The 22,782-nt window shown below is 50.3% G+C and overlaps 1 protein-coding gene across 5 annotated transcripts in view; it reads right to left on the bottom strand.

Moving 5' to 3' along the window:
- The window catches only part of RAP1GAP2 (RAP1 GTPase activating protein 2), a 215,383-nt gene that overhangs the window by 124,344 nt on the left and 68,257 nt on the right, over positions 1–22,782 (bottom strand). The window contains exon 1 of one of the 5 annotated variants that reach the window (XM_005693329.3): positions 19,069–19,205. The exons of the other annotated variants lie outside the window; for them this stretch is intronic. Within the exon in view, the coding sequence (XP_005693386.2) occupies positions 19,069–19,175 (107 nt within the window). The 5' untranslated portion in view covers positions 19,176–19,205. Of the gene's footprint in view, positions 1–19,068; positions 19,206–22,782 lie in introns of those variants that run through there. 5 annotated transcript variants of the gene reach the window in all.

Below are 22,782 nucleotides of genomic sequence, written 5' to 3'. Positions count from 1 at the left end.
CAAGGGGAAAAAGAGGATGAGATGGTTGGATGGCATCACCGACTTAAAGGACATGAGTTTGAGCAAGCTCTGAGAGACACGGAAGCCTGGCGTGCCCCAAGTCCATGGGGTCACGGAGAGTCGGACGACTGAACAACAACAAGGGGGAAGAGAGGAGGGAGTATTAAGCAGTGTCAAACGACTCTAAGTTGAGAGCACAAAGGCAACCATTGGATTTGGTAACCAGGGCAGCACTGTGGAGTGGTGGGGAGCAGGGCCAGGGGCAACCTTCTAGAAAGAGCAGCAGATTGGGGTGGCGATGGGATGGGGTGGGGTGGGTTAGGAGGGACAGGGTTTCTTGGCTGACTGACGGGTGGTCTCATTTTCTGCAGATCCAAATCTCAGGCTTCAGCCCTGGGTCTGCTGCTCAGCTCTCCCTTCTCCTATCCACCTCTTCCCCTTCCCGCTAGCTGGCAACGTTCATTCGTCTGCTTCCAACTCCACCACCTGGGGCCACAGGTGAGGACAAAGTAAAAATTTAACTCTGCCCAGGAAAAAGAAAAGATCTCATTTTCCCCAGTCAGGGAGCTATAAATTTTTCTGAAATTCCAACCATTCCTCCCTTTGAGTCTGAATGTTTTTAGTCTTCAAGGGTCTCCATTAAAATGCAAATGTCCCAGCTAGCCAGAAGGAGGGCAGCCCTAACAATCCTCACCTTTCTGGATCCTTAACCCACAAGGAGGCCTATGATTCCCCAGTTAAATCCTTTACCTCTCACCCAATCCTCAGGATACAGTCTTTTATAATCCACTCTTTCAGTTCAGTTCAGTCACTCAGTCGTGTTCAACTCTTTGGGACCCCATGGACTGTAGCACGCCAGGCTTCCCTGTCCATCACCAACTCCTGGAGCTTGCTCAGACTCATGTCCATCGAGTCAGTGATGCCATCCAACAATCTCATCCTCTGTTTTCCCCTTCTCCTCTCGCCTTCAATCTTTCCCAGCATCGGGGTCTTTTCCAATGAGTCAGTTCTTTGCATCAGGTGGCCAAAGTATTGGAGTTTCAGCTTCAGCATTAGTCCTTCCAATGAATAATGAGGACTGATTTCCTTTAGAATGGACTGGTTGGATCTCCTTGCTGTCCAAGGGACTCTCAAGAGTCTTCTCCAACACCACAGTTCAAAAGCATCAATTCTTCGGCACTCAGCTTTCCTTATACTCCAACCCTCACATCCATACATGACTACTGGAAAAACCATTGTTTTGACTAGACAGACCTTGGTTGGCAAGTGACTAAACTGATTCTCCAAAAAGATAAGTAATGTATCTATCCAATCATAAAACCAAGAAGTAGCAAAGTCAGGATTTAAACCCAGGCAGTCTGACCCCAGACTCTCATGCCGTGCTTTTTTGGTTTCTTCTATTTTTTTCTTTTGGTCTGTTGACTTTTTCACTTTTTTTTCAGTTGTGATAAAACACATAACACAAAATTCCATAATGACCATTTTAAAGTATACAATTCGGTGGCTTTAGGGATATTCACAACATTGTCCAACCATTACCACCACAAAGGTTCTATTTCCAGAACGTTTTCATCACCCCAAAGGAAAGTGACCTGGTGATTTTTGAATGAGTAATATATCCATGTAGTCCAAAAGCCGACACTTATTAGAAGATATACAGTGAAAGGCCTCATCTTAGCTTTGTCTCAATCTGTCCAGTTCCCACTTGGCCCATGAAAAGATTTTTACACATCCTTCTGTAGCATCTTTATGCAAATATAAAACAATACAAAGAAAGCATCCTATTTTCCCCTTTTTTTAACACAAAAGTTAAATATATCATACTTCCATTCTGCACCTTGCTTTCCTTACTCAAAATATCTTGGGAGAACTTATCGCTACATAGAAAGCTTCACCATTCCTTATTAAGTAACATAGTAGCCCCTGGCATGAATGTGAAATTTAGGTAACCAGTTCTCTATTGATAGGCAATTGTTGTTTCCAACGTTTTGCTATTTCAAATAATACCATGGTGAATTGATCTTGTACTGCACCATTCCACATGTGGACATATACAAGGGGAAATATCCCCTTGGTCAAAGGGAATATGCATGCATAATGATGATGAGTGTTGCCAAACTATGCTGCTTATAGGATGGTACCACCTGATCTGTTAAAATCGTACAAGAAAAAGGGCCCTGGAACTTCCCTGGTGGTCCAATGGTTAAAACTCTCTGCCTCCAATGCAGGGGATGCAAGTTCAAACCCTGGTCGGGGAACTAAGATCCCACATGCTGTGTGGCTCGGCCAAAAGAAAAGAAAGAAGGCCCACGTGCTCACCCAACACACTGTGCTAGCCCTTGTGTCTGGAACCAGGACCAAAGCAGCTTGTGTGCGGTTTTACCTGCCCAACTCACTCTCATCCCTCCCTCTAATAATAAAACTCCCCACCCCTACTTTGGGGATCTGATCCTCTCCCACTGAAAAGGATTCTTACAGTCACAGTACCAACACCAGCCACAGGGATGAGCCCCTAACTCAGGCTGGGCCATCGTCGTCCCCCACCCTCACCCCGATACAGGGACTGATGCAGAGCTCAGTGCGTGATCCAAGCCAACCAGAGTTCCTCCTTGGGATTTATCTAACCAGAGTTGGTGAAAAGGAGACATTATTTTTTTCCCTCTCAGGAGGAAAAGGGATTGAAATGTAAACCCACAGTGGTCTGCCACCACGGTTTCAATATCATGGGAAGAGATGTCCCAAGAGAATGAAGCCAACATAGGGGGAGACCCAGAAACAGAGACAGAGAGGAAGACAGACAGCTCATGGTCCTGGATCCAGCTGCTCCTGAAGCCGTTGCTGAAAATGAGTTATGCCCACCAATATATTCTCTGACCTTATTTGGCTAATTCAACCTGGGCTTCTGTCGCCTGCCCTCAAGAGTCCTGACTAATACACTGTGTATAAACTATAATCCCAATTGTGTTATAATACAGAGAAACAGGTGTAGATGCAGGTGCAAATAGACTGTGTGGGAGGGTACGTGTTTGAATAAGGAAAAAGACCAGAGAATATGTATTAAATGTTAATAGCGGTTATCTCTGCAAATCCCCCATCTGGGATTGCAGATGATTTTTATTTTAGTCTTTGTACTTTTCTGTGTTTTCCAATTTTTCTGCAAGGAACATGGATTTTAAAAATATAATAAATGTTTCTTTAAAAAAAAATCCAACTGGCGAGAAGCAGCCCAGAAAACACTCAGAGGAAGGTTCTGAGCACGTGCCGTGTTCAGGAGGAGCAGAGATGCCCTCTCTGCGTGGTCCACGCACCCTGGGGTGGCCGCTGCCCGTCTCAGGGCCGTCTGGCAGGTCCCTGAAGGTGGCCACTTTGTGTGCACAGATCCCAGCTTTCCATCGTGTGGCTGCACAGGCTCTGGTCTGCGCCCCAAGGTCAGCACAGGGTCAAGGCTCTTCTCTTCATACTGAGACCATGCTGAGCCTCTCCCATAGTTCCCACCTCTCCCTAGTCCCCTCAGCCTCTGAGAAGAGCCCTGTGTGTGTGTGTGTGTGTGTGTGTGTGTGTGTGTGTGTGTTAAGACACTCAGTCATGTCCCACTCTTTGCAACCCCCATGAACTGTGGCCTGCCAGGCTCCTCTGAACATGGGATTGGCCAGACAAGAATACTGGAGTGGGTTGCCATGCCCTTCTCCAGGGGATCATCCCAACCCAGGGATCAAACCTGCATTTCCAGCATTGGCAGGCAGATTCTTTATCATCTGAGCCACCGGGGAAGCCCTGAGGAGAGCCCCTTAACACACTGGCAAATGCCTGTCCATGAGCAGTTGATCGCAGGAGAGAAAACGTGGGTTACAAGGAGAGCTCACAGGAGGGGATCCCATCTCTCCGGCGCCTGCTCCCAGACTGACCTTCCCCAGCAACACATGACCATCAGTGGGGAGTGAAGCTCGGGCAGGACAGAAGTTTGGGGGACCCCCAACTTCAGCACGTACTGGACTACCAGGGAAGGAAGGACTGTCGCTTCCCTCGAGTCCCCAAGGCACTGTGGGTCCAAATGCATCTCCATTTTCACAGAAATGAGACTAGAGCCACCATCTGCCCACCCCGTCTCCACCCAGGGAAACCCTCTTTTATCCGCTTTTCGTTTTCGGATCCTGAATAAGATTTTTTTTTTTTTTAACCACTGTAGCCATTTTTAAGTGTGCGATTCAGTATCATGCAGCCATCACCACAATCCGGTTCCAGAACTTTTTTCAAAACCCTTAACAGAAGCTTTGTATACATTAAACAATAATTCTCCCTAATCTACCCCCTTAGCCCCCGGTAACCTTTATTCTAGGGCTTCCCCGGTGGCTCAGATGGTAAAAAATCAGCCTGCAATGCAGGAGACTGCAGTTTGATCCCTGGGTAGGGAAGATCCTCTGGAGGAGAAAATAGCAACCCACTTCAGTATTCTTGCCTGGAGAATCCCATGGACAGAGGAACCTGACGGGCTACAGTCCACGGGATCACAAAGAGCGACATGACTGAGTGATTAACACACACACAAGCTCTACTCTACTGTGAATTTTTGTGTCTCTTTGAATTTATCTATTCCAAGTACCTCATACAAGTGGAATCACCCAATCTCTGTCGTATTATGTCTGGCTTAGCTCATTTAGCTCAATATTTTCTTTTTTTGGCCACAACTCACGGTTTTGCCAGATCTAGTTCCCCAACCAGGGAGTGAACCCACATCCTCTGCAGTGAAAGCACAGAGTCCCAAACACTAGACCACCAGGGAATTCCCAGAACTGTGTTTCAAAGTTCATCCACGTGGCAGCAGCATTCCATTGTATGGGCTTCCAAGGCGGCGCTAGTGGCAATCCGCCTGCCAATGCAGATGTAAGGAATGCAATGCATGCGTGCGAGTTAAGTCACTTCATCTCTGTCCAGCTCTTTGCAACCCTAGGGACCACAGCCTGCCAGGCTCCTCTGCCCATGGGATTCTCCAGACAAGAATACTGGAGTGGGTTGCCATTTCCTTCTCCAGGGGAATCTTCCTGACCCAGGGATCGAACCCGCATCTCTCTAAACCAGCAGAGCCAGGAGAGTGGACAGCGGTTGTTCTTGTCCTGCCCCACTTCCATCCCCTTAGCTTCTGATAGCAACATACCCAACTTCCTCAGATGACCCACCCCTCCTATTGTCTCAGCCCAGATGACTCCACCTCTGGGATCCAGAGTGGGCACAAGACCCAGACTTGGCTAATCAGTGTACCCTATCCTGGTTAGGGAGTTTGGCATGGACAGGGATACACTGTTGTATTTTAAATGGATAGCCAGGGATTTCCCTAGGGGTCCAGTGGCTAAGACTGCACCCCCAGTGCAGGAGGCCCGGGTTTGATCCCTGGTCAGGGAACTAGATCCCACATGCTGCAAATAAGAGCTGGTACACTCAAATAAATGAATATATATATTTTTTTAAATAAATAAAATGGATAACCAACAAGGACCTGCTGTACTGCACAGGGAACTCTGCTCAATGTTATGTGGCAGCCTGGACGGGAGGGGAGTTTGGGGGAGCCTGGATACATGTATCTGTATGGCTGAGTCCCTTCACTGTCTACCTGAAACCATCACAACATTGTTAATCAGCTATACTCCAATACAAAATAAAAAGTTTTAAAAATTACTCTATGAGGATGGGAATTGAACGTCATTCTAATAAAACTTCACTTCCTCTTGAACAGAAATTTCCTCTAAAAAAATTAAAAACGTATACTATCCCTCTAGCCAAAGTCAAGGATGGAGGCACAAACCACTGTATCCAGGGTGAGTCACCCTTGGGCCTCTGGCTGATACCACTGGTCTTCCTATTGGTGTTGCTAAACTGGCAGTATGTAAGCCTGAAGCAGCCATCATCCAACTTTGTGGATAACCTATCTGAGGATGAAGCCAACCCAAAAGAAAGCATAGCCTAGAGACTGAGAAAGAAAGCTGGTGTCCAGGGACACCAAGGAAGCCCTGGGTCCAGCCATCCCTGAATCATGCCCTCTGAACTTTCTAATTTACCTAATCCAACACGCCTCTTTTTTTCCTTTAAGTTAATTTGAATGGGGATCTGTCACTTACAACCAAAAGATTCCTGGCTAATTCAGCTCAATTTCCAATCAAGGAGTCATTTGGGGGACTTTCCTGGTGGTCCAGTGGTTAAGACTCTGTGTTTCCCCTGCAGGCGGCACGGGTTCAAGCCCTGACCAAAGAACTAAGATCCTATGTGCTATAAATTTAAATTTTTTAATTAAAAAAATTTTTGTTTTTAAAAAGTCATTTTGGAGGTACCACCTTCCAACACAAAGACCCTCTAACCTGAAACCCGATTAAATAGATGGCATTGAAACAAATGTTAGACCATTGTTCTTCAAAACACAAAGATCATTTTGAAGTTTACATCTCCTTACAATCTTTCCATAAGACATGACAAATTATCTTTTCTTGCTGTTTAGACAAGGAAACAGAGTCACAAACTGATTTATTCACTATTAAATAAAAAGCTTTGGTCTCTTGGAAAAAAATTTTAAAACAAATGTTAGAGAACTCTATTTCAACTGTGACGTTGACTGATTCTCTGTTTATATGCTAACTGGGGTTCCACACTACCACATAGGTTTGGGGGTGGGGGTTACAGAGCAGTGAAGCCCCCCATTGCCTAACCTGTGCTTCTCTCCCTGCCATTCAGCACCGACCACAAAGCAGACCCAGATGACCTTGACAGCCTCATTTCCCGCTATTCCTCACCATGAAATCCACATCACAGTCCAACTGGGTTCTGAACGTGTCCCCTGCTCTTCCCGCCTGCATTCCTTTGCTTACACATGCTATTTAACTAGAATGCAGTTCCCCACTTCATCATTCCCTTCCGAAATCTTCAGGCTCCATACCGTGTATTGCGCATACTCAATCATGTTCAACTCTTTGCGACCCATGGACTATAGTCTGCCAGGCTCCTCTGTCCGTGGAATTCTCCAGGCAAGAATACTGGAGTAGGTTGCCATTTCCTCCTCCAGAGGATCTTCCTGACCCAGGAATCAAACCCACATCTCCTGTGCCTCCTGCATTGCAGGCCGATTCTTTACCACTGAGCCATCAAGGAAGTCCACAGCCCACCTCAAACACCACCAATTCCAAGAAGCCTTCCTCAGGTGGCCTCCAGGGCACCAGGCACCTCTTCTCCAGCACCCCCACCTCTGGTCTTGGGTTCACACTACACGTCTGACCTCTCCTTCCAGGGCACAGACTGCCTGAGGCAGGAAGAGTCTCTCATTCTCCTCCTGAACCCCACTGTCCAGGGCCTGGTACATACCCCGTGTTCCATGGACGGTGAGGGCCATGAACTGAAGCAGCACAGGGGAACGTCTGGAACCCAACTCATTCATGGAGGAGAAAGAGAGGGCAAATGCTGCAGAGGGGGGTGGCAGCACCTCCCAGCAGCAGGGAAAGGGCAGAGGACCCGCGACGCGGAACCAGGTGGCCTTGTTCCCATCACTTGTATCACAGCCTGTGTCCTGCTCCACGTGGCTGTGCCCTTGGGGGACCTTGTCGGCTATTGGCAACTGGCCTTGGTTGAAGTCGTACTCAAAAGCCCTTTCTAGCATATTTGCAAATAGAGTTTTCAGATAGCTTGCTTCGGTTACCCCTTGATTTACACACTCTTCCTGCCTTTGCATCTCAGATTAAGTATCTTATTAAAATAAATGTTCTATTAAAATACAGATGGCATGGGGAACCCAAGCTCCAGTCCAGACCTTCCCATTCTCATAATGGAGCGGGAATTTCTATTCTAATTAGTGAGGACAACAGCCAAGAGACCTTTCAGCTTATCTGACGCTTGACAGGACAGAACCCTCCCCCACCTACGGCTCCATGGACCAAGCCCTCCCCCGATCCATCAGCTAAGGCCTGGGGTTCCAAAGAAGCCCAGCTGCCCAAGAGACCTATCCAGTCCCTTCCTTACAAAATAACAAAAATGTGCTAAAGTGTCATGGTTCACTATAACATGAAGCTTTTTCATACACTTGGTAGGTGTCTCATACAGCTGAGATACAGTGCAGTCTACTTCATAGAAGGTGAAAGTCAAGGGCAGAGAGATCAAGGAACTTGGCCAGGGTCACCATGTAATAGACGAAAGGACAAAAGCCTAGAATTTGGCATCAGGCTGGGGTTTGAACCTCAGCTCTCCTATACAAGCTGAGTGACACTGGCTGTGTCACTCCTGAACCTCCACTTTCTCCTCCGTGAAAAATGGAAATCACGATGAGCAGTCTTGCAGAGAATGAAACTAGTGAGGTTCAAGTGCCAGCCCAGTGCCATGTCCAGAGTGGAGCCCAATACTGGTTCTCATCCTTGTCCCTTCTCTTGGGAATTCCCGAGTCTGTGTTCTATGGAACCCAGCCTCCCACCATTTCTGTTATTTTTGTTTGGGGGCTAATTAGGGAGGATAAGACTGGAGGAACATCTACAGGCAAATGAACAGTGGCCATTCTCCAGCCCAGCTCCTGCAGGGCACCCAGCCACTCTGCCAGGACCCCTCATTTCCGGTCACAATGGATTGCCCCAAACCAAGGAGACCCAAGGGCAGGCCTGGCTGAGACCCAACCCCCAGCCTGCATATTTCATTAATTACACATAGGGCTCCCCAACCCTGAGCCTCCTGCTTCCCACACTCTATATCCAATCACTCACAGCAGGGGTAAGTGATAAAGGGGCAGCCAGGTATGGATGTTGGGGTGAGCGGGAGGGCACCAGCCCTACAGGGAGCCGGCAACTGGCAGTGGAAGTGCCAGGCGGGAAGGCAGGCCCAGCCAACATTGCCAGAACTTCTGATGTCTCCATAGAAGGCTGAAATACACATTAGTAACACGGAATCTTCCAATTCAAAAATACTGACTTGAAAGTGAAAAACATATGTGGGTCTAACAAGTCCCTGGAGAACAGGCAAGGCTTTGCGCTGTTCCCTGCTGCATCCACAGTGCCTCCAACAGAGTCTGGCACAGAGTGGAGGCTTCTCGAAGACCTAAGGAGTCTGCAGGGGCCAGCTTCTGACTTCTGCCTCCAACTCTAAATGCCCAGGTGCCAGCTGTCCCCACTCTCTGCAGACAGGACAGTTTCGGTTATGAAACCCATGACAGTGAAAAATGAGCGGGGGGCGGGGGGGATCCTCCACCCTTCCAAGGGTCTGTCCTGTAAACCCAGTGAGAGCTGCACCTTGCTCAGGGGCTATTTCTGAGCCTTGAGAGTAAGCGCTTATTTTCAGCGGGGGCGGGGGGGGGTGTTATTATTATTTCTTAAATGTCTAATTTTGTATTGGAGTAAAGCTGATGAACAATGTTGTGATAGTTTCAGGTAGACAGTGAAGGGCCTCAGCCATACCTACACACGTATCCATTCCCCAGTGGCTCAGCAGTAAAGAATCAGCCTGCAATGTAGGAGACGCAAGATATGGGTTCAATCCCTGGGTCGGGAAGATTCCCCTGGAGGAGGAAATGACAGCCCACTCCAGTATTCTTGCTGGGAAAAATCCCACGGACAGAGGAGCCTGGTGGGCTACAGCCCGTGGGGTCGCAAAGAGTTGGACATGACTGAGAACCCCAACACATTCTCCCCCAAATTCCCCTCCATCCACATAATATTGCCACATAATATTGAACAAAGTTCCACGTGTTATACAGGAAGTCCTTGTTGGTTATCCATTTAAAATATAGCAGTGTGTACATGTCCATTCCAAACTCCCTAACAATCCCTTACCTCCATCCTTCCCCCTGGTAACCACAAGTCTGTGCTCTGAGAGTAAGTATTTATGACAAATATTAGCACAGCGCCCTGATTGTACCACACACATTCAGTGTGGTTGGTAAAGATCTTTACAACAAAGACACAGAAGAGTGGGAAGGGAGGGAAGGATGGGGAGGGGGCAGCTCTGACCAACACCAGTTCCCACCCCACCACCCCCATTCAGAGAAGTGGCCCCGCAGGGTCAGTCCACCCCCAAAGGGCTCCGGGAAGCACTTGGCCAGGGCTCCAGCCTTCATGAAACAGAGTGTTCATAACTGATAAGCTTAAAAGCAAGTGTCAATTTTTCAACCCAGCCTCGCTCCAAGGGCAGTGAATAAACACAGCACAGGCTCCAGGTCCCCAGTGAACACATCTGGAAGGAGAGGGGAAGGTGAAACCAGGCTCATTTGTCCCTAGAAATCAGTGCAGAGTCTGGCGCCATCCACCATGGTCGAACTGGGGCTCCCCACTCAGAAATTTCAACTCACGACATGAGTTCCCTTTACCCATGGTCAAGGCTACCCCAGGTACCACCCAGATGCAAGGCAATGGGTCGACTCCATAGTGATTATAACTGGACTGTGGAGGAGCCTGGGGGAGCCTGCTGGGGTGCTAGAAAGTGCTACATCTGACCCGGGTGGTGTCTACACAGGCAGATACATATGTGGCAATTCACTGAGCGGTGTCTTTAAGACTTCTACACTCACTATATGGATGTTACACCTCAGTACATTCATAATAATAGCAGTGGCACGGAATAAACACTTCTCAGAAGCCAGGCACTACCTAAGTGCTTATCCTGGGTTCCAGATAATATAATAGTTAAGATCACAGCCTTTAGACTGCAGTAGAAGCAGGTTAAAATCCCCATTCCTCCACCTCTGATTCTGTCCCCAGCATGATCCTCGACCTCTGAGCCTCTGTCCCTCAGCCAGAAAACAAAGATAATAACTGGTAGAATTGATAGGCACACACACGAGCCCTCAGCCCAGAGCCTCGCAAACAGTAAGCCTCAAAAGGTGCTGGCTGTGACAACCATTCAGTCCTCAACCACCCGGATGCTGTAGCGTCCATTCTAACATAAGAGAAACAGGTGCCCTTCCTTCCTAGGCCACAGGCATGTCAGCACCACCTTCCCCATCTTCCCCTAATCCATGTACCACCTGACTATTACTTCTCTTAACACTTCTCTTTAAATTGATTTGCAATTTTTTACTTAAATAAATTTACTTTTTTAAAGCATTATGTAAGTGCCGTACACAGAAAACCAGCATTACTTGCCAGAATTTTTTTTTAATAGCTATTAAAACAAAAAATGCTTGTCCACCTGAAATCATCTTGCCTACCTCCTTTACTTTTTATGGATTCTGGAGGCAGATAAACTCCGTTTGTCGGGCGGGTGTGGGGTGGGGTGGGGACCAGGCTGGGAGTTGAGGTGGGGGCCTCATCTGCTTAAAATGACTGAGAAACTTCCTGAGCCCTTCAGCAGCCCCCGAGCGCACAGAAGTGATTCTCGCTGGTTTAACCAAGCGAGCCTGGCAAGCCCTCTATTTGGCAACATCCTGGTAACCAGCCATCTGTGCGCTACACAGGCTCCCAAGAGATAAAGCTACATTTCAAAAAATATATATATTTGCTAATGGTGACTGATTGCTAATTCAGGCACCCACTGGCCCCTCTTTGGCATGAATGAAGGGACCCCGCTTTTGCCTATCAGGTAGCAGCTCCAGGACCCAAAATCTAGGACCCAGAGTCAGGACAGTCCTGGTGTTCCAGTCGCAACTTCAGGATGGGCTGGACTCAGCCAGGACCCTCCCATCCATGGGTCCCCGAACCACGCAGAGGCAGGAAGGAGTCAAAGGAATAACATGAAAAATACCCAGGTGCAAGTGATCAGGTTCATTTCTCCCCAAAAATCTCTTGTGGAAGGAAAGAACAAGAGGCAAGGGGGGAAATCTCAGACAAGAAAGGAGCTCCCTGGTGGCCCAGTGGTTGAGACTCCATGCTTCCACTGCAGAGGGCGCAGGTTCAATCCCCGGTCAGGGAAGCTCTGCAGGCCACACGGTGTGGCCAAAAAAAGAAAGAGAAAGAAAAGGGACATCTTGAAACCCACCTCAGAGAGCACTGCAGGATTAAGAGGACTCCAAGGTAAGAAGCAGTGAGCACATTTTGCCTGAGGGGTCAGTGAGTCTCATGAGCACCCACTCATTCATTCAGTAAATATTTACCGAGCGCTCCTGTTCTCAGCAATGATGTGAAAAAGGCAAAGTCCTTGCTCTCAGACAACTTGCCTTCTAAGGGAGGAGACAGTCCATAAATTGTTTATTACCCATGCTAGATGATATCAGTTAACGGTAAGTGCCATGGAGGAAATAAATCAGGGTAGAGTTGTAACGGCTGGAATGAGTTGCTTAGGTTGGATGGTCAGAGGAGTCCCTTTGGAGGAGATGATATCTGAGTTGAGAGCCAGGTGATGAGGAAGTATGGTTAGTGAAGTCACTGTAAATAGCATGTGTAAAAGGCCTGGGGTAGAAGCAAGCTTGGCATGTTCTAGAAACAGAGAGAAGGCCTTTGCAACTGAAGTACAATGCTCACAGTGAGGAAGGGGGAACAAGGTCAGAGGTAAGTAAGTTCATAGAACCAGGGAGGGGATGTGGACCCAACTTCAGATTTTAGATTTCATTTCAAGTGTAATGGAGGCACTTCCCTGTGGTCCAGTGGTTAAGACTCCATGCTTCTAACAGAGGGGATGCAGATTCAATCCCTGATCGAGAAACAAAGATCCCACATGCTGCACAGCTCCAAAAACAAAGCCATTAAAAAAAATCTTTAAAAAATAAAATTTTAAAAATAAAGTATAATGGAAAGCCCATGGAGAGCTTCTTGCAGTAGACAGACTTGACTGTATTTGAATTTTTTTGTATTGTTTTATATTTGAATTTTTAAAACTCCACTGTGGCCACCATCAGGTAAGGGGGACAAGAAGTGAGGAGACCAATTAGGAGATTAAAATAACAGTTCAAAAGGAATCTAATACACTCATTTACGCCTCAAATTCTGTTCCTTAACTCCTCAGACTTGCAATGAGGTTAAAAATGGGAAGCTGGTAAAGGGGAGAGGTTTGTTCTTTAAAGCAACGATAGCAACTGGCTCAAGCGTGAGACAAGAAAGGGTGAACACCAGGCCCTTCCGCAGAGGGCAGGACCAAGCCACCTCCTAAGATGAGAACAAGCGGCCATCTGTTCCGGGGCCTGGGAGCAGACCAGCTCCTGCCTTGCGCCCTTTCCAGCCCCAGAGTCCCGGGGCTCCAAGGCCAGGACTCCGGGACACTCCTCAGGCTCAGACTCCATGCAGCCCGAAGGACTGCCACCAGCTGTCCCATGTGAGAACCCAGGTATCATCCATGACACCAGCCTTCAAACCCTAAGGACAAAGCAATCAGTGACTGCTAGTATCGCAAAAGCAGACAACTGGGCCACTCCACTCCATGCGTGCTCAGTCACTCAGGCGTGTCTGACTCTTTGTGACCCATGGACTGCAGCCCTCCAGGCTCCTCTGTCCATGGGATTTCCCAGGCGAGAATACTGGGGTGGGTTCCCATTGCCTTCTCCAGGGGGTCTTCCTGACCCAGGGATCGAACCCACACTTCCTGCATCTTCTGCACAGGCACACCGCTCTACCACTGCGCCACCTGGGAATCCTTCCACTAACATAGTGTTAGTCGCTCAGTCATGTCCGACTCTTTGTGACCCCAGGGACTGTAGCCCACCAAGTTTCTCTGTCCATGGAATTCTCCAGGCAAGAATACTGGAGTGGGTTGCTGTTTCCTTCTCCAGGGGATCTTCCTGACCCAGGGATCGAACCCAGGTCTCCTGCACTGCAGGCAGATTTTTTACCATCTGGGCCACCAGGGAAGCCCAACTTCCACTAGCATAGTCTCACCAAAAAAAAAAAAAAAAAAAAAAAATCACACCCAAATCTACTGTAGCTTCTAAAACTAAATACCACTGACACTTACATAGGGGACAGGAGAACATGTTAAATGACACCCAGAGACTCCATCCACAAAATCCTGATTGTGGGAAACTCCCCAAGACAAGCAACCCAGTTTCTTTGATAAAGAAATTATAAGGAGGAAAGAAAAAAAAAAGAGTTGTAGGAGAAAACTTATAATGAGACATATCACCAATCACATCTTAACCCCAAAACACTTTAGAAAAACTTGTATGAGGCAAAAAAAGAAATAATCATCTTTGGGGGAATATGAGACAGTAAATGAACTATAAAATCTAAATAAAAAAATAAAAATTTTAAGAGGCAATTAGGGAAATCTGAACACTGACTGAATGTGATATTAAGAAATTATTGTTAAGTTAGGGGGTATGATCATTGCTAGTTTTTCAGAAGAACTCTTATCTTTAAGATGCATGAAATATTTAAGAATGAAATGATATAAAGTCTGGGATTTACTTCAAAATAATCTTGTGGGGGAGTGAATTAGTAAATAAATGAAACAAGATTGGCCACGAGTTGATAAAAGCTGAAACTGGGTATTATATTAGACCATTCTCTCCAGTTTTATGCATGCTTGAAAAGTTCCACAATAAAAAGCTGTTTGTTTGTTTGTTTTAAGCCAAGGATGACACTTTTCTAATAACCTATACAGGATTAACCCTCTATACATTACGTCCCACCATGGAGGGATCAGAGTCATTATATTCACTGTTCTGCCCCATAGAGCCTGCCATGAGTGACTTGCTGAATGATGAGTGAATTTATATTTTCCTCCTTGTAAACCCCACAGTGAGAGTTGTCCCCAAATAACTACCCTGTAAGATGTGGATTTTTCTTTCATTTATGCTAACTGACCTCTCTCCAGCTCAGAACGTCACACCTGCAGCCATACGGACTTTATCCACACATTTCAGAAGGTAAATATTTTGATTATGTTCCCCTGTTTCGAACCAACTGCCAAAGATGCCCGTTGCCCCTGAGTCAATTCTTAGGCAGGTTGATAAGAAGTTCAGAGTCGAGGGAGGAGAAAGGGGTCTGAGGTTCTCAAGGAGGAGAAAAGGACAAATATTTTTTTCTACATTGCCTTGTCTTAGTCAATATAACAATGTATCTTGTTCAAGGATATGTTTCTCCTTAACAAGAACCCTCTGACTAATCTTGTTATCTTAAAGCTTGTATACTGCAGGAGTGGGTCTGGTAAGACCTTTCTATTGTTAGTTCTAACCTTGTTAATTTAAGATGTATGTTGTGGGAGTGGGTCTGATGAAAGTATATAAAGCCGCCTGGTGGCTCAGACGGGAGGCTTTGCCTGCAATGCGGGAGACCCGGGTTCGATCCCTGGGTTGGGAAGATCTGGAGAAAGAAATGGCAACCCACTCCAGTACTCTTGCCTGGAGAACCCTATGGATGGAGGAGCCTGGTAGGCTACAGTCGATGGGGTTGCAAAGAGTCGGACACGACTGAGCAACTTCTCTTCACAAGAGACTAGCAAGGGGGACACTCTCCGTCCCCCTTCTGATGTCTATGTCAGAAGCCTTCTCTGCCCCTTTTCATACTTTGATATTGCTCCCCAAACCTCTTGAGTGATCGAGCCTGGTCCCTGGTCCCAAAGCTGCATCTTCTTCTTCAGAGATCACGAAACTGACACTGCACACCATAAGCTATCACCCCTTCAGAGGGCACCACCCCCCTCATCACCCACTTCTACGATTACTGAAGCCATGCTCTGGATCTTACCCCGCTCTGCCACATCTATATGCTCTGAAAATCAGAGCGCTCTGAAACAGCTCTCCAGGGACTTCCCTGGTGATCCGGTGGCTAAGACTCTGTATTCCCAATGCAAGGGGTCCAGGTGTGATCCCCGGTCAAGGAATGAGATCCTACATGGAGCAACTAAAAGGTCGTGAATGCCGAAACTAACACCCATAGCAGCCAAAGAAAGAAAGAAAGAAAGAAAGAAAGAAAGAAAGAAAAGAAAAAGGTGCCCTCCATTACAGGGCTTTCCAAATTGCCATCACCAAGGAAGGCTTTGTTCAGGTGTCTCCCTGGAACCACACTCAAATTCAATCCCCTCTCAAATACAACATTGTTTCCATAAGATCATAGGTGCTAGAATTCCTGGAAGATGGTAGGAAAGAAGCAGGACCTCCATGTTGTCCCAAAACTCCCACAGAGCCATCAGATCAAGTCTGGTGAGCCCCACTCCCATTTCTCCAGGAGGCAAACTGAGGCTGGAGCTTCTGGTATAGTTCTCAGGACCTACCAAGAGTGCCTGGAAGTCTGCTTCTGCGCCCGTATGGATTACCGATGTTGTAACCACTCTGCCTGGCATACCTCCCTCCCCCTCCCAAACAATATTTCCAAGTGGCCTGGGGAGGGCAGGAAGACGAAGGACCACTGGCCCATTACTACAAGACACACAGTACGTTCCATCCCTCATGGCCAACAGCCAGGAGTATTATCTGCACAGGCCTGTCAATTAGAGGTGCTGGGAAGATAGATGGGTGAATCAAGCCTTCTGGGATGGATGACAAGGGGACCTGAATCTGACCTGACCCTGTGACAAGATGGGGGAGGAAGGAGGAACCCGGCAAATTTCACACTCAGCATGGAGCTTAGGAAGTGCTTAAGAGAGGCTGGCAGCTGCAGCCTGCTCCAGGGCCCCCACGGCCAGTGCCTGCAGAGCAAGGGTCAATCGTGTGCACTGATTTCAGACACTCAGAGACAAAGAAACTCCAGATAACAAACAGCAAAGGAAGTAAAGGTCGTTAAGCACGAGCATGAAAGCAAGCCCTCTCTCTCCTTGGCAGGTTAAATCCATGGCCAGAGCCATCAGCATGGCAGGAGCAACAGAGAACAGGACAAAGGCAGAGGCTGGGAGGGTCACCACTATCTGCCTGCATTGCAGGGAAGAGCACAGAACATCCAGGAGGAAACACAAGTACCAGGAGCCTGGGGCATCCTCACCTGGGCCAATCCCTTCCTGTTCCCTGTCCAAGTCCTGCCCTGTGCCTCACTGCAGCCCCCCAACCCCACACTCTCTCTGCTCAGGCCCACACCCTCCTGGCTGCCTTCTCAGTCCATGTACAGCTGGTCTGGACCACTGGTGGGGCTGTCACCACCTGCCATCTTACCGTGGTTTCCAGGACACAGGCGCAGAGAGAGAATGGGAGCGATCTGCTCAAATCCCTCCATCCTCATGCAGTACTTCCTACCTATCAGATGCATCATGACCCACATCATCTCCCTTGAGCCTTGTATGCCTTTTGTGGGGATGCAGAAACTGAGGCTCAGAGAGATGAAGGGTCATGTCACAGTCAAGAGAGGAGCGGGGACTAGAGCTTCTAGTTCTCTGTGCAGGGCCTCTGCCACACTTGCACATTCAACACTCAGAGACAGGAGCTGTTCTCAACTAGCTGCCTTTCCATGGAGCATGCCTCCCTTCTCATCCCTCAAAACAGGTCCAGGTTGTCTTGGAACAGCCACCCCGTATCTTTCTGACTGTAGAGGGCTGGCTTGCTCATCTCCCTGTACGTATAAAATGCCGAAGAGCAGGGAATGGATGAGAATCAAATTCTAGGGGAGAATGCGGCCCAGACCTGGAGCCCTGAGCTCCCGAGTCCCGCTGGCAGCGTTTTCTGCTAGACAAGTGCGTCCTGAGCATCATTCATTCCTAGATCACCTGCAGAATTTGTGCTATGTTCTACGCCATCTGTACTATTTCTACTAAATAGACTTATTCTTGTGACTTGAGTCGACTAATTTGAAGTGATGCTTCATATCACCACTGCAAGAGAGAACATCAGTACCACTGGGCATAGCCAGGAGAGAATCCTAAAAATAAACCCTGCAAAAACAACCTAAGTTGCAGGCAAGCACTGTTCCCCCACTTAAAGGCCCTGAGCCAGAGGTCTGCTCTCTCTTTGTTATAAGCGGGAGATTAGCAAGTGTTTTAAAGGTGTTAAAGTCAGACTAGCACCAACCTGAAACTTGCCCCTTGAAGAAATCACAAGGATTAGCAGAGAACTGAAAAGGGAAGAACTTTCTTACTAGGTGACTCAATGCTATTTCATGCTTAACCACCTTCAGTTACTTCACTGGAGAGTCAACCCGGACTGTGGGAAACCCTGAATTACATTATAGGAAGGGGGACAAGAGGGACAGAAGACAGTGGGACTGTCGGGGGCAACCCATGCCAGTTGCCCCGAGTGCTCCAGTTCACTGCCCACCACCTCCCCCAGGCACACCCAACTTCTGGGTGAGCCCAGGGGCCGCCAGTCACCACCCAGGTATTCTCTGGCTCCATTGTCCTTGTCTGAGCCCTTGATCAACGTAGAATGCAGCGCTAACTCTGAACGTCTCTGGAAATTAGAATACAGCAGGGCCTCCAGAGCCTGCCCCAAACCCCCACCACATCTCTGTGGACAGTCAACTCTAATGACCCCCAGTTGCTGGCAGACTTTGGGCTCATGTACCCTATAGAGGACAGAGGCTCGGCCAGCCTGTATGGCCAGTTCCCTGGGGTGTTGTGGGTCCAGGAAGCTGCCTCAAAAGCTCCTTTGCCCATCCCAAACCCCACATCTCTCACCCCCACAGGTCCTCCAGCCTATCTCTCAAACAGCCTGGAAAACGATTTTCAACATCCAGGAGCAAACCCAAGAATGGTGAAAGAGAAACCCAAAGACAGAGAGACACGGAGGCGGGGGTGGAGGTGATAGACAACCTCCAAACTTGCTCCTGGCCTGCCGGCATCGCGCACTGAAGCTAGCAGATCCCAACCTGGCCGGCCCCTAGCGGGCTCAGCCAAGTTGCAGAGAAGCAAATGGCATCTCCAGCGCACTGGGCCACTCGGGTCGGGGCCTGAGCCAGGGACGGTCGCCCGGGTCGAATCAATGGTACCCGCGCTGCAGGCTTTGGGAAGGACGCGTGCTAGGCAAATTCGAGGAGTGGGGGTGAAGGACTTGGTGCCCCTCTGTGGGAGATGGAGTCCGAAGGGTCCTCCCGGCCGCCCTCACCCACCGGCCCCCTAACCCCCGATTCAGCCAATGCCCTGCCTGGGCTTTTTCCCATAACAGCCAGTGTCCGGGGCTAAGCTCCGAACTCGCTCCCCCGACGGCGCCCGGAGTGGAGGCTTTCTCCCATCCAGCTCGGAGCCAAATGCTCTCTTGCAAAAGTCCACCCCAAAGAAAACGGGGATTGAGCCCGAAAGCGGCGGGAAGAGGGAGGTGGCGCCGCCAGGCGTTACCTTTTCTCTTTACTCTGCTTTCGGGATTTGTGCAGGAGTCCGATGAGCACCACGGCGGCGCGGATCCCAGCCTTTCGGCAATGCATCCTGCCCGCCGGCTGGGACATGGCGAGGCCGCCGGCGGTGCCCGGCCGCGCCCTCGCCCGCCCGCCGCGCGCCCCCGCCGGCCCGGCTCCGCGCGCTCCGCGACGCCCGCGCCCGGCCCCTGCGCCCGCGCCCGGGTCCCCGGCCGCTCGCCTCGCATGGGCCCCGCCCCGCCTAGGTGCACCCCGGGGGTCAGGTGACCGGGCGCTCACTTCCCGGCGACCTTCAGCGTCTCCTCGGGGCCCGCCGGGCGGCCGGTGCCCGCTCCCCCAGCGCCGGCATTTCCAAGGCTCGCTCGGGGCGCGGCCCGGACGGGCGGCTCCGGGACTCCGGCTCCGACGCGCCGCCCGCGCCCCGGACGCCGCCCCGGCCCCGCCTCTCGGGCCCCGGCCCGGGGCGCCCCGGGTGCGGGCGGCAAGGGCGGCCCGGCCGCCCCGGAGGGACGGCGAGCGGCTAGCGCTCCTCGCTCGCGGGGCTCGGCGCCGGCGTTCGCTCTCTGCCCCGCGCCCTGGCCCCTTCCCGTCCTGCCGGGCGGCCGGGCCCCGGGGCTCCCTGCCTCTCCTCGGTCCCCTCCTCTGCGCTCCGCGTCGCCCGCCCCCGCTGGCCCGGCCCCGGGCTCCCTCCCTAGGCAAAGGCGGCTGACGCGCTCTCCCAGCCCGGCCCGCCGGGATACTTCTCCGATGCTGTCACTGTCTTTAAAACAGAGGGAGAAAAAACAGGCACCGAGAGGAAACCGCGCGTCCTCGGTCCAAGCGAAACTGCCTCCGCGCGCGGGCACCGCCGCGGGCCTCCCCCGCCCGAGCCAGGCTGCCGGGCGGAGGGAAGTGCATCCCGCGCCCAGCGCGCGGAGCCCGCCCTCCCGGGCCGGGGCTCCCTGGCGCTTTGACTCGACTGGATGCTAACTCTCACCTTTCCCCAAATCTGGGAAGGGCTCGTCGTGCTGGGGCTGGAGGGATCTACTACAGAGTCAGCGTCTATGTGGGCTGGGCTCAGTCCCCCCGGTTAACATTTATTCTCCCGGCCCTGGGAGTTTGACACGACATAGGGGCCAAGACCGATTTCCCGGCTGCTACACCCGCACCTCGCGTCCCAGGTTGCCAGGGAGATGCAAGTTGAGGGAGGGGGGACCCTATTCCACCAGCACCAGCACCAGCCGCATGCACCCTGCCTGCATTCTTCCCACGCTGCGTCCATGCTCCATCTTCCCTTCAGAACGCAAAGGGAAGGTCATGCCAGGCCGTGGGAAAAGGGCTCCGGCCAGGTCCCTACTGCGGGGCGCAAGGTGCTCCTAAGCCCCACTCATTCGCTTCCATTTGCTGCCAGGAAGCCTCACCCCCTCTCAGCGCCCCAACTCCCCCCACCCCCTGCCTAACTACTGGCTCGGCTTTTCCTCCCACCACCCCCAGGGAGGGGAATGGGAGAGAGCTGGAGGGAATTAAAACAAGCCAATTAGTCCATCTTGGGAAACAGCCCTGTTGGGGCCAAAGAGGTCCCACAGGCAATTTGCCTTGGTTTGTTGTTTTTTTTTTTTTAATACAGTCTGCTGTTCAAGCAGAGAAAAGCCAGATGGGAAAGGGACCTTGCTGGAGAGGGGACCCGGGTGGTGAATGGTTCAAGGGCCTGTGGCCTCAACCCCACCTCTCCAGTGGGTGCAGCGTTTGCTGGCACTGGAATCGGGATAGGGCAGGGAACATCAGAGGGATACCCAATTGTGCCTGGGTTATTTATGAAGCATCCATTAGCAATGGCCTCAGCCCCCCTGAGCCTGGCTGGGTGGTGGGAGATCACAGATATAGCCATGGCCATCTATTTATAGCCAGAAAACAGTGCCCCAGGCCCCACCCCTGGGACTGCAGCAAGGCGGGCTGCAAGGACTACACAAGTTAAGTGACCTGAGAATCAGTCTGGAAGAAGGATGGGGAAATGAGTGCGTCCTCAGTGGGCAAAGGGGCAGAGCCCCAGCACTAGAGCCCAAGGCTTCTCCAGCCTTTGCCATTCACAGAACCTCTCCATAGCCAGGAGGGTGCTGGGGGCACTGGCCACAGGTCTAGGCCAGCATGGGATGTATTTTATCCACACACAGGGGCAGAGTACATCTCAGTGCAAAACCTGACCCCCTCCCAGGTGGGTGAATATGAATGGCTCCCACCTGCACCCCACTGCCTGGGAGGTATTTTAGGTCAAGTGCATCAGTGGGAAACAGGACACTGGGATGAAAGTGAAAAATCTTTCCACCGAGGAGGTAACTTTATTCATTGCCATTCTGGGGTTCCAGGCCCTCTCAACTCATCTATTCCAGCCCCAGTGTGGCTGAAAATATAAGGTTGTCCCCGTAAGACCTGATCTGATTCCTAGTGCCCTAAGACGTAGACATTTCCTGGGGATGGAGAGTTCTACCTTTTGCCCACACCCCACACAGGAAACACCGAAACATTTGAAAACATCAAATCCATCAGCAGCAGAGAAGGTAATGGCCATTTGCTAGATGGGCCCATTCCATCAACAATTGTGAAACAACTAGGATGCATCCAGCTTTGTGCAGGAGACTAGGGTAAGAGAAAGTTAAGACCATCCTTGCTCAAACAAACAGGTCTAACACGCATGCAACCACAAAACCACCCCCTTCCCAGCTGGTTTATCCACTGTGACCCAGCCACTGTTCCCCCAAAATCAGCCCATTCACATGCCACCTTCACAATTTTTTGTCTTAATACCATACTACTCAGTCATTTACTTACTATTTTGCTGTAAGTCCACTCATTTCTTAACTAATTTTAAAAGAAAACATTATTACCACCCTAAAAGTGAAAATCTCTTATCACTTGTCATTCATCCCATAAAAACAAATACATATTTATTAAATCCTGGCTCAATACCGTTGCCTGTGAAGGTTTGGCACCTGAAGTACCTTCGTTAAAAGACAAGCATTAGATGTTAGCTACACACTTGTGCAAAATGAAGACACTGTCCTTGAAGAAATCACAAAGTTTGAAAGAGAATCAAAAGGGAACAATTTTTCAGATAGGTGACTCAAAGGCCCTCCAGGGCCACATCCATGGGGCACTTTGGGGTGGACTGAGAAGGCTGGACGCTTCCAGACTACAGGGAATGAGGTCAGTGAGGACAGAAGTGGTCAGAGCAGGGGTCTCTTCCCAGATCCCAAGTCATTTAGCAGCAGTTTATCTGTAGAGGTGTCCCAGCTCGCAGGACCTCCAAGGTCTGTTCCAGCCCTCCCCTCTTTCCAGTCCACAGTCCCTGAGAACAAAGTGCCAGGCAGCTGCCAATCTGGGTCTCTGCCCCCAATCCAAGGAAACCCAAAGGCTGGGGGGGGGGGGGTGGAGGGGGGCGGTTCGGGGTTGGGGGGGGCTGGGTGGGAGCTGGAAATGAGGAGGGGATGGGGGAGTTAATCATGAACAGAGGGCAGACAGCTGCACAGCCCCATTCCTAAGGGGCCAGTGGGGTGAGGCAGACAGACACGCATGCTTGGTCCTGAAGAAAAGAGCCTTCTGTGCCCGGGAAGCCGCTCCAGGAGACACATCCGTGTGAAACCAGGACTCAGCCCCGCTGCCAGCGCCCAGGTCTGAGAGCCCAAAGCAAGTGCTCCCTCCGCGCCCCACCCCCACCTCCACT

The sequence above is a fragment of the Capra hircus genome, chromosome 19 (assembly GCF_001704415.2).
Source record: "Capra hircus breed San Clemente chromosome 19, ASM170441v1, whole genome shotgun sequence".
Lineage (NCBI taxonomy): Eukaryota > Metazoa > Chordata > Mammalia > Artiodactyla > Bovidae > Capra > Capra hircus.
Note: the sequence above shows the minus strand (reverse complement) of the source record. Positions and strands in the feature narration are given on the sequence as shown.